Genomic DNA, 13,039 nt, shown 5'->3' on the forward strand with positions numbered 1-13,039 from the left:
TGAGCAGAAGAGATTCCTCCACCCATAGATGGTGTTTGATCCAGCAGAGGGTTCCCACTGGCAGAAGGGGGAGAGGCAACTTTTGCTCATTTTCCCCTCCTCTGTAGCTGCTTGTGCCTTCCAAAAATCTGCTCCAGAGGATTTAAAGCTGCTTTGCCTCCTGTCTGCCAGTGGGAATGAAGTCGATCCAACCTCATATGTCTTAATATTCAGAGCTGCAGGGATCAAACTGCAATCCCATGCAAACTTATTCACAAGTAAGTACCACTTCCATGTAAGCCTGCAGACAACTGGGCTGGAAATATGGTATTACAGAGTAATATAAATTATTCATTAGTTGTCAATATGTGTACAAATACTTGAAAGCATGTTTATGGAGATTAGCGACATGAAAATTGCTTAATTCAAAAGTAATATTTTATACAATATGCAACTACAATACAAAGCCTACTAACCAACCAGGGGAGTGGGGAACTATGTGTTGGGATAGTAGAACACATTTCAAATCTAGGAGATAATGCAAAAAGCTTCGCTCTTCCTGCCACTTCTTAGCCTCTGCCATTGCATGACTTGGTAATGTACACTCATGAAGTACTGGTCAGCAAGTGGAAGGTGCAAGCTGTGGCCCAATCAAAGTCCAGAAGTCCGTGAACAGGCATACAGGTTGGAAAGTATGAATTCCAGCTCTGGCCTGGCCTGTTTGGGCCAGTTTTTGTCTCCCTATAAGTCTCATGCTGGGAAGTCAATTCCCTTTAGATTTCCCAGCAAAAACAAAATGCGCCTACCACCAGTTAATGTAAAAAATATTTTTTTAAAAAAAACCCACCGCTCTGCTACTGTCTTTACTTATCATTACTTTTTACTCAAGATTTCACTAATCTTTATCTGTGTCGTCCATTTTAAAGGTAAATTCCACTGTCAGTAATAAAATAGTAAGCTATTGTTTTATCTGAGCCTCTATAGGAGGCAAACAGGTACACCTGGTTCAGATATAACAGCCATCTCAGACCAATAAGCCATGTTTTCATATCCTCATTAGTAAGCACGGATTAAACCACAGCTTCCCCCTTAGGATGCAAATGGAAACTCCACTTTAAACACACTATAGTATCAGCACCAAGGGAGCTGTGCAAGGAGGGGGAGGGGCAGGGAGAGAGCACGCAAGTACATGGCTCTTTTTCAGGCCTTTAAGGTTTATCAGCCTGAGGCAGTTACAGCTGAACATGGCCAATGCCAATGGACCTTAACAGGATTAACTAATAGTGCTACCTTGGCCATTTCCCCTTTGGTGAGCTAGTTGGTAGGGAACTACACTAGGAACGCACAAAACAACTTGCTTGTATTTTTAAAGCCTAGACTTGAAAGTTGGCATACTATTTTTATAACTTCATTGAAATATTTTCCTCAGTGTTAATTACTGTTACATATCTCCTTTTACCTTTTGTAAGGCTAACAGATTTTATAAAATCACAACACTCCATGAAGAAATAAAAATAAAAATGTAGTTTTATATGAATGAAATGAATAACTTAATTTACATTTATTTGGCACCTTTCACCTGCACAGGATTTCAAAGCACTTTACATGCCCTGCAGAATTCAAACTCATAGCCATTAAGGTACAGTTTCTTTAGGGATTGCTGGCAACTGTTTTCAGCCAACACATTGTGCAAGGTTTAGAAGGGATTTGGAGAAAGGAGGAGTTTAAGAATATTCCAAACTCTTCTAAAAACACTTGTACAAACATAACCATTCATCCTTTTTATAATATAAAAAAAAATGATTATTCAGTACCCAGGAGGTGAAGCGCCTCTGGGTGTCAAAGTGTACTGCAGGAGCTTTAATATCCTCAGAGTAGAAAGGACCTTTGAGATGCACATCCAGGATACCATTTGCCAATGCATTGGTTAAGACTAAGTCGAGGGAAAGCATTTCCCCCCTACTGAGCCACCAACACCACTTACTGGCGCAACTGATGCTCTTTGAAGTTCACCCATCTTAAGTACTGACCAGGTAAGAGACACCCTGCTTAGCTTCTGACAAATAACAACCTGCAGTACAGTAAGCAGAGCTACAGAAAAGATACAGTCAAATAAAAGGATATATTAGTTACTGTGTATTCTGTACTATGTGCAAAGACCAATGGGTATTAAGGTCCAAGCGACAACTTCATTGCACTGTGCAGCACTGCAAAATGTCCCCTTTGCCCCAGGAAATAGGGTAGTTTCTGCCTGTGTATTCTTGAAATCACTCCTCCTAGCCACAGCAACACCCTCAGAAGATGCATCACTGCATATCCCACCTCCCTGTGGACCAGGGAATGGCTGTGGGTGGGTAAGGATCATTGTCTTGCAATGCCATGCAGCTCAGCAAAGCTGACCCTGTTATTAGTCTTTCTGACTTTCAGCTATTATCTTTCTCATGGAAACAGAAATCTATCCTTGTCAATTAGAATGCAGACTACAGGTTTGTTTGTTTTTTAAACCTTTCAATTAAATAACTGTAACTCCCCCCTTCAAGTAAATAATTAACTTTTTTGTTGCCAGCTAAAAACATTTAAATAATCTTTGTATGGAAAACTGAAAATGTATGTAGTTCAAATTCATTTACCACACTCTATAATCTTGATCTTTAGAGAATATTTTGCTGGATGTATTGTGCTATAGTAAGCTACTTTAGAATACAGGATATTATTTTCACGAATTACATAGTTGTGCACGAACATTTGAATTTCTTAATGTTTATGAGGTTTTCATGTATCAAATCAGAAAGTTTTGTGCTGACAGACTTTTTTTCAGCAGCTGATATTTCTTCAAGTGTCTATATGAATCACTATGAAGTAAAAACTCCCATGTTTGTTCCAGCGGGCATGGGATTGTGTTAGGATTACAACTATTTTGAATTTATGGTTTTAATCCCTTATTTTGGGATTAACTGTTAACTGTTAATTAACCAACTGTTTAACTGTTTATTAACCAACCAGCCTTATGATTCTGTGTGGCAATTCAAACGTGGTCAGCTCCTGTGATTAGGTGGGAACCTATTTGTGCCCCCCCCCCCGGGGGGGGGGGAAGCTGAGCCAATTCTTTCCAACCCTGTGGGCTGTTTGGAGATAAGTGCTGAGCTCACACGATCTTGCTTGCTCCCCAGATTGGCATCACAGTGGTGCCAGTGCAGGGGGAAGAGCTTCTCTGTATGAAACAATATGCAGTCCATGTGTGAACAGCTTCATACACGTGCATTGTCCTACATGAGCAACAGGTCACAATTGCCCAGTACACATATATAACAAAACTACACAGCAATATACATGTGTCTGCACAATCATCATTTGTGGCTATTTATATGTGGCCTGTATTCTACATGGAGGTGCTTTCTGTGTAAGTTTTGATTTATCAGAAACAGCCCTCAGTCCCAAACTAAATAACATTCTTGTATAACACCACATTGTGTTCTGTACCAATGTGCAGGCACAGTAGTAGATCATTATTTGCAGGCACAGCAGGTCCTTGATGATATAACTACCTCTGACATGGAGGGAGCAATCCTATGGCCACTAGACAGCAGCTAGACAGCCATAGCATATCTGGTTTTCTGAGAACTGACCTCCCCTGACTTCTGCACTGCCTCGGAGGCAGCGCGGAACAGCCCCATGTTCCGTGCTCGCAAGAGGAGTGTGGAGCCCCCAAAAAGGGGCATTCCGGGGCAGGGAGGGCGGAAATGCCTGTACGACACATCCAATGTGCCATACGGCAGCCTCCTCCCCCGCTCTGCCCTGCTGCAGCTAGACAGCTGCAATCAGCTGTCTAGCTGAAAATGTAGGGCAGGAGAAGCATGGAGGGAACGATCCCCTCCATGCTTCTCCTGCCCTGCATTGCATAGGTGGTTACCTCCAAGATTGGAGGAGGAGGCCTATCTGAATAGGATTGCACCCTAAATCTCCAAATCTACAAGGATGTTTTTATTTTTTTTTGTTTGGGTGACTACATGCTACACTGGCAGCACAATCCTATGCATGTCTACTCAGAAGTAGGTGCCACTGAATGCAATGGATCTTATTCCCACATACGTGTGCATAGGATTGCAGCCTAAGAGACTGGGCTTAACCCTTGGCTAAATATCGGCACCAAGGTTTAAACTGGAATTTAAACTGGAACCAAAGGGAGTAAGTCCTGGCGTGCTATGGTCCATGGGGTCACGAAGAGTCGGACACGACTTAACGACTGAACAACAACAACATGCTGATCAAGGAACGCCCAGATTAATTGGCATTTAAGTCTGACACACTCCAACTCTTTCTGCTCCCAAAATAATCTGTATTATAATACAAATTATAAACCTTCATAATGACAACACTAGCAAACAAACTCATGACATTCAATTCTATACCATATAAATCAGCATGACAAGTTTCATCAGTGTTTATTTTTAAATACTGAGACAAGTTAGTACAAGTTTGAGAAGGCAAGTATAGTCTTGTCTTTTATTACAGGCATTCCTTATGCTCCAAAGAGCAGAATTACAGAAGTGACTGATGGAGGGCCAAAGCAGATAAGACATGCGAGTTCCATGACTGAACTCTGTTAGCAACTTTGAATGTCTGTGTATGTGATCAAGGAAATGGTGTGGGGGCGGGGCGTAGGTTAACCCCATTAAGCATGACTGATCCATTGTGCCTCCACTCCATCATTGTTTTAAGTTAAGTTAAAATTTTAAGTTAAAATTGGGAAATCCAGTCATTAAATTAACACCTGAGCCTCATCTGTTTCTGACCCAAAATTATAAGAAATCTCTGTTTTCACAAGAAGAACCAGTCTGGCATAGTGTTAATTTAAAGTCTTTGTAAGCAGCCCTGGGAAATAAACATGGTGTTAATTTGTTAACTGGTGATCCTCTATGATAAAGTCCAACAGTTACCACAACTGAGTCTTGTATGTCATCAGAATGGAATATAAAGAATAAACTTCATTTTAGAAAAAGTTATCTTCAGTATGCAATACTGCCAAATTAAGGGTGCTTCCAAAGAATCTTTTTGTCTTCCAGTATACACACCATTCACTTACTAATTTATTACAGAAAATCCAGGTCACTATCTTGAATATGCAAACCCCCACTTGGGGGTTGCCATGTTGTGTAAACCCGGCGAGTGTGGGCTATGCGAGGGTTAAATAACCCTCGCATAACCCATGGTCTGTTTTAGGGTTATGCGAGGATTGTTCTGTGAGGGTTGTTTAACCCACACTCACCGGGTTCACAGGACATGACAACCCCTGAGTGGGAGTTCGATATGGAATTTGGCACCTACGTGCACCACTGCTCTTTGTGAATTAAATAATCTAAGTTTGGATAAAGTTTGAGTTAAATAACCCACAACAAGCCATGGTGTGTCATTTGAACCTGGTCAGCACGTAGCTTCTTGTTTCTGCATTACTTGGATGCCCACAACACCATTAACTTTATCATCCCCTAAGTGTCAACTCTCTGGTGATACTAACACAGTGGAATGAAAACTTCCACAACTTTACAATTTTAATTAATTTTATTGGTACCCCACCTTTCTACTAAAAAAATGGCACTCAAGGTGGCTCACAGGCACAATAAAAATTGATTAAAGCAATACAGCATTACACAAATATAAAATAAAACATAACAATTGCAAAATAAAAAATAGAAATAAAAAATAAAAATAAAAATCAGCACACAACCCAACAGATCCACTTACAGGCCAAAAGGCCTTCTTGAATAAAGCAGTCTTTGTTTGCCAATGGAAGGATAGCAGAGAGGGAGTAACCCTAGCCTTCCTTGGGAAGGAGTTCCACAGCCTGGGAGGAGCCACTTAAAAGGCCCCTTGGGCCACCACCAAACGTGCCTCAAAGGCAGTGATGTCAAAAGAAGGGCCTCTCCAGAACATCTTAAGAACCAGGCAGGCTCGTATGGAAGAAGGCATCCTTTCAAGTAGCCTGGTCCCAAGCCTTATAGGACTTGATAGGTCATAACCAGCACTTTGAATTCTGCCCAGAAACAGACCAGTGGCCAGTGAGGCTGCTGTAACAAGGAAATCACACACTCCCTGTAACCAGCCCTGGTCAGCCTCAGCATTCTGGACGAGATGAAATTTCTTTACAGTTTTTGAAGGCAGCTTCACGTAGAGCATGTTACAGTATTCCAAATAGGATGTAATTAAGGCATGTGTTACCGTGGCCGGATCAGCCATCTCTAGGAATGGGCGCAATTGGCACGCTAGCCTCAGCTGTGCAAACACACTCCTAGCCACTGCCAAGACCTGGACATTGAGGTTCAGGGGTCAGTCCAGGAGTTATTACCATGCACTCCAGAGCTGGTGTGCACACGTGCCCCTGTGTGGGCAAAGAGCCTATTCCTCAGAGCAGTACTAATGGAAAGCAGCAGTGGGAGGGGCTGGACAGTGCTGTCTGATCATCCCTGTCCCCCAACCCAGAGGCAGGATTCTGCCAAATTTTATACTGGGGAATAAAGTATATGTATTCTTTACTTTAAAGTAAACTTAGCAAAGTTTCTCTCACAATTCCTTTCTCCGTCTCTATCAAGTTATTTACTGATATGTTGCTATAGGCAATGGGTTAGGCTGCCATTAGGAAACCAGTCACAATGTGCAGATTTCTAATTATCATTCCGCCATGAGCAAGCCTACCACATTTAGTGGGGAGAAGGAAACACAGAAGAGCAAAAGACAGATTGGTTTGTTTGTTTTTTTGCTAGCAATTTAGCATTAACAACAAAAAGAACGCCCAAATGATGCAGAAGCCCCTAAACTTTAGGGGAACTGTTGTATACCTCAGGAAAGACTCTTAGCCTTAAGCTTCAATTCCCAAACCACCTACTCCAGAGCAATCCCACAGACTTTAACAGGGCAACTGTCACAAAGCACTGTGAATGCTTTGGAATGACACTTATTTTTTATGAGTCCTATTTTGATGTAAACATGGGAGCACTGTAATTTGTAAATCACTAACAGGGTGATCAAAAAGGGCAATGCCAAAGAGTGTTCAAACTACCGCAAAATTGTGTTCATTTCACATGCCAGCAAGGTTATGCTCAAAATCCTACAAGCTAGGATTGTACATAAAATCCTATGTAGCAGCATGTGAACCAAAAACTACCGGAAGTACAAGCAGGGTTTCGAAGAGGCATTGGAACTAGAGATCAAATCGCCAACATTCGCTGGATCATGGAGAAAGCAAGAGAATTCCAGAAAAACGTCTATTTCTGCTTCATTGACTACGCTAAAGCCTTTGATTGTGTGGATCACAACAAACTCTGGCAAATTCTTAAAGAGATGGGAGTACCAGACCACCTTACCTGTATAAGGGTCAAGAAGCAACAGTAAGAACTGGACATGGAACCGATTGGTTCAAAATTGGGAAAGGAATATGACAAGGCTGTATATTGTCGCCCTGCTTATTTAATTTATATGGAGAGTACATCATGAGAAACGCCAGGTTGGATGAATCACAGGTTGGAATTAAGATTGCTGGGAGAATTATCAACAACCTCAGATATGCAGACAATACCACCCTAATGGCAGAAAGCAAAGAGGATCTAAAGAGGATCTAAAGAGCCTCTTGTTGAGGGTGAAAGTGGAGAGTGCAAAAGCTGGTTTGAAACTCAACATTAAAAAAATGAAGATCATGGCATCTGGCCCCATCACTTCCTGGCATATAGAAGGGGAAGAAATGGAAGCAGTGACAGATTTTATTTTCTTGGGCTCCAAGATCACCACAGATGGTGACTGTAGCCATGAAATTAAAAGATGCTTGCTCCTTGGGAGGAAAGCTATGGCAAACCTAGACAGCATAGTAAGAAGCAGAGACATCACCTTGCTGACAAAGGTTCGTATAATCAAAGCTATGGTTTTCCCAGTAGTAATGTATGGCTGTGAGAGCTGGACTATAAGGAAGGCTGAGCGCCGAAGAATTGATGCTTTCGAACTGTGGTGCTGGAGAAGACTCTTACGAGTCCCCTGGACTGCAAGGAGGTCAAATCAGTCCATCCTAAAGGAAATCAACCCTGAGTGCTCATTGGAAGGACAGATACTGAAGCTGAAGCTCAAATATTTTGGCCACCTAATGTGAAGAGAAAACTCCCTGGAAAAGACCCTGATACTGGGAAAGATTGAAGGCAAAAGGAGAAGGGGACAGCAGAGGATGATATGGCTAGATAGCATCACCGATGCAATGAATATGAACTTGAGCACACTCCGGGAGAGAGCGGAGGACAGGAAGGCCTGGTGTGCTATGGTCCATGGGGTCACGAAGAGTTGGACATGACTTAACAACTGAACAACAACAACAACAACAACAGGGTGATCATATACATTTGTACTAAGAGGTAAGCTCCACTGAGTTCACTGGGTTTTACTCAGGAAAGTGTGCATAGGATTTCAGGCAAAGACACGAATTATGTAGAAGAAAATCTCTCACTAGAGGTATAACCTTTCAGAAGCAGCTACAAGATTAAGCAGCCAAGCTAGTAAATTCAATTTCAGCAACTTTCATAAGATAATAGTCCTCAGTATTTATAGAGCACTTTTAGGGTGTTCATAGCACTTCACGTACTTTGTCTCAGTAATAAGAAAAGAAGGGGCACTTCCTTAAAGGCCCAGTAAAAGTCTCAGAATGCAAAAGCAAAGAAGTTCGTAACAGCATACTGGCTCAGGTCAATGGTCTACATATCACAGTATTCCATCTGTGACAAGAATCATATAGAAATGTTTCAGTACATTTTAATAGTGCAGGGTAGCAAAAGGATGCTCTATTGCTTAACGTTAACTTCCAGTCTCTAGGGGTTCCATGGATCTTTGCATGAGTGGACTATTGCTCATGTACAGGACCTCCCTTTCCCTCCTTATGCTTCACCCCTGTACCCCAAATCTGCCCCAAAGGCTCCACCACCCTCCAGAGCAGATTATAGGGGTGCATGGTAGAGGCTGCAAGAGGAGGGAAAGTCTATTAGTCTGTTCCATTGATGGACAGACATTGCTGGATTTTATCCTAGATGTTTATAGTATTACAGGTATTATAAACCCTATTCTGGCATTAGTCTCCACATGATTCAGATCATATAGAGAAAGAGAGGGAGCAAGGGAGAACAGGACCACATGTGCTTGTCTTAGCCCATTCCCTGTTTGCTCCACCCGCATGCCGGTCCATGTGCTGGGGCCATGCCACAAAGGGTATTCTCTGAGCACTGAAACCATGGGCACTAAGAGTTTTATTTATTTATTTATTGCATTTATACCCCGCCTTTCTCCCTCTCGCAAGGAACTCAAGGCGGCTTACATTATCCTCCTCCTCACCGTTGTATCCTCACAACAACAACCCTGTGAGGTAGGTTGGGCTGAGAGTCTGTGACTGGCCCAAAGTCACCCAGTGAGCTTCCATGGCCAAGTGGGGACTAGAACCCGGATCTCCCGGCTCCCAGTCCGTCACTCTCACCACTACACTACACTGGCTCTCCATCTCACAAGGACACCCTACACATCTTCAGCAGGCATGCCCTCTACAGACATGCCCCCAATGTGTGGACAACATGGCAGGTCTGGGAGGTCATGCGATAGCTAGAGCATGACCAGTACACACAGCCACATTCTTTCTCACCATGCAATCTGAATCACCTGAATAGGAATACAGAGTAGGATAAATGTTTTACTATCCTACTGATGTTCCTGCCTTCTGGGAAAGTCTCTCACTCTCTCTTCTTTTCTGTCATTTAAATTGTCATTCGACTCTCTATTACTAACGCAGTTGAAGCATCCCCAATCTCCTAATTATGCTTATGAGATTGGGAGTGTGCTGTCACAGCTGCCACACTCCCTCACTCTTTTGTACAATTTCTTCTCTTCCTTCCATGCTTTGGTTAACTTATGTCCAACGTTAACCACAGTTAGCATCTATACAGGCATATTTCTTTGTAGTAAGGAACTGAACACTTACTTCAAAACCCAGTTTCAATCTCTGGTTATCTGGAGTAAATGATCATCTAATACCCAACATATATAAGTAGTTCCCTAAAATATTTACAAATTCAACACTAAGGTATGGGGGGTACTCCCTGCTGCAGAAATGTCACCTTATTTACAGTCGGCCGAGACAAGAAATTGTGATATGATGAACAATAATATAACGGGCTGAAAATAATGTCATATCTACTTGAAACTGAGAAGGCAAAATGGACCTCTTGATAACAACTTTGGGATGGCCACTGTTAATGGTAAAGAAACATGTAAGTTGTCATCAAGTTCCTACTAATATGCAGTTGCTACCTGAAACCAGTTAATTATCTATCTGCTGTGGAATTAGAAGTGATGAACACTAATAAATTCTTGTCTGAACATGTCCAGTACATCAACATAACTGGTAAAACAGCATAAATTGTTGATTTTCTTTTTTTCAGAATCATGAACTATTTGAGAGCTAGAGTCTATTCACTATTTCCTCCCACCCCAAGAAAAAAAACCATACACAAATATGCAGTTTCTATTAAATGCTAATCTTCTCACAGAGGTGTGGATTATTTTCCTAAAGGGCTAGGGGTGGGAGGTCTCTGTTTGTATGAGACCTAGAGAAACACATCCTTTTCCCAAATACCTACATCCCATGTAACCTACATCCCATGTAACATCACTCCTATTCCAGGAAAATGGTCCAACTATAAATACTGGATTGGATCCAGACTTAAACAGGCCCGCTGAAATCAATGGGATTTAAGTTAGTCATTACTTGTCCCACTTATTTCAATAGGCCTATTCTAAGCATGACTAAGTTTAGATCCAAACCTAAACTTTAAGCTATAAATCCAAATGTAGTTTTAGGTTTACTAGTACATAATTTATTTGTAGAGTCAAATCTGACAGCTTTCAACACACCTGACCTTAGTAGTCTTACTGGTAATGATTACAAATACTTCTCACATAGAGGCAACAAGTACCTGCTTCGTATCCCACACAGATGCTTGGTTTTATGGGGTCCTCTGTTCTTGCCTCCCATGCAGAACTTTTAAAAGATAAGTGACATTTGGATGACCGATCTAGCAGTCCCACAACATGGCGACCAATTGTTTCTTCAACAGCTACAGTAGTCTTCACAACCTCTAACAGAATCTTCATCAGCCTGTTATTGGCTTTCTGCAAGGCACATCTGGGCACAGAAAATGAAAGGAAACTCAATTAAAACATTAACTTCTATCGTTTCCTGAATTTGCGCATTACAATGGGATGAGATCTTCATGTAAAGAAAGGACTATATAATTAACTCAATTGGAACAAGACACATTTTGAAGAATCCAATAATAGGTTCTGAGTTGCAATATAAGAGTCACTGATATAGAGAATGGAAAATCGTCTTCAAGAACTATAATAGTTTAATCATACATTAAGAGGATGAATGCATGACAGCTTTAACCAAGCACTACAATATTTGCTTTAGTGGCAAATAGGATACCCAGTCTGGTAAAACTAGGTTACAGAACATGCTGGTCAACCCTGCTCCACATCAAGGATATTGCTATCCAGTCCTCCGAGAGCTCACTCAAAGAACAAATACCACTTACTTTCTCATGGGTAAAGCAAACTGCACATGGCCCTGAATAATAACAACTGATGGTTATGGGAACATCAACGCTAAGAGACTCCGCAATGCAGTGCAGCAATTATGTACTATGATGTGCTCCCCAAAATATACTGAAAAGTGCTTTGGCTGCTTGCTTACTGAATAATTTCCCCATCTTATGCAATGGGCCTTTTTGCATATCACGACATCATGGGTGGCTTTACCCAGGAGGGCTGTTGTGTTGTCTAACCCTCAAACAGCGCTTGCTGTCTGGGTTCACATGACACAACAACCACAGCAAGCTAGGCACCCATGGGCATCATGCAAAAATGGCACAGGCGGGTGCCCAGCTCAATGCAATATCCTCTGTTGGTAAATTAAGACATGGTGGGCTGTCGTGTCATGCGAACCAGGTCAATATTTTCCAGAAAAGTTCAGTAAACCTATAGCCGGACCTTTCTTTTTAAAAAATCTTTGATAGGAGAATTACTATTTGAATGGATAGAAGGAGTTGCGGGGCATGCTGTAAGGCAAATATTGAATATGTAAAAAGAAGTTTAATGGGGTAAAAAATATCCTGTGTGTCATCCAATCCTATGCTTATTATCTGAGAAATAATTCCCCTTGAATTAAATGGAACCAACTCCCAAGTGAGTGGGCACAGAATTTCTGGTTTACAATACTAGCCTAAGCATGTTTACTCAGAACTAAGTCCTACTGTGTTCAATGTAGCTTACTCCACAGTAAGTGTGTTTAAGTTTGCTGCCAGTTACTTTTCAGAATATCTCAATGACATATCTGCACTGTGGTTTGCGAGGGAAATTCCACATAATTAGAAAACTCTGAAAACAAACCCTGAGTTATGATACAAAAGTAGTTAAATAACAGTTTTATATTCTATAGACAGGACAGCCATACTTTAAAAATTATATATTAATACTTACTTAGCTGTGAAAGAAATAAATCCTACTTTAGTTTGTAACAGTACTACATTTCAGCTCTTATTTTATGCATGTAATTTATTTTGGTGACCCACTAAGAAGGAGGAGGGATAGACAGATGGACAGATAGATAGAAGTGCAAAGGATTATGGTAGATCACAAGAACTGGAGACATGCTATCTGAGATATTTCAGTTTTTAAAGTGACAGTTTGCTTAAGAAAACAATGTGATGAGGACATTACCATAAAATAACTTTACGGAGATTGCTATAAAGATAGCAACAAAATGTAGAACATAATTCTTCTTAATGTAATCTCTTACTAGCTAGCCAAGAAAATTGTTATGAAAAGCCATGCTCTATATAAAATTTAACATAAAGGTATAATGATAATAGAGAGCTAAATTTTGTACACATGGACAAATCATTGCCACATATAATACACAGCAGCTATTTAATTCAGTAATTTAATTCAGTATTTAATTCTAAATTCACCCTCCTAGAGTCCTTAATTA

General features: G+C 41.1%; 1 protein-coding gene across 5 annotated transcripts in view; it reads right to left on the reverse strand.

Moving 5' to 3' along the window:
• The window catches only part of AKAP9 (A-kinase anchoring protein 9), a 161,389-nt gene that overhangs the window by 73,691 nt on the left and 74,659 nt on the right, over positions 1-13,039 (reverse strand). For all 5 annotated transcript variants that reach the window (XM_084858883.1, XM_084858880.1, XM_084858884.1 and 2 more), the window contains one exon: positions 10,965-11,173. In XM_084858883.1, the coding sequence (XP_084715009.1) occupies positions 10,965-11,173 (209 nt within the window). The remainder of the gene's footprint in view (positions 1-10,964; positions 11,174-13,039) is intronic.

Source organism: Heloderma suspectum, chromosome 5 (genome assembly GCF_057233095.1).
Source record: "Heloderma suspectum isolate Gila_16-S chromosome 5, 16-S_ref, whole genome shotgun sequence".
Lineage (NCBI taxonomy): Eukaryota > Metazoa > Chordata > Lepidosauria > Squamata > Helodermatidae > Heloderma > Heloderma suspectum.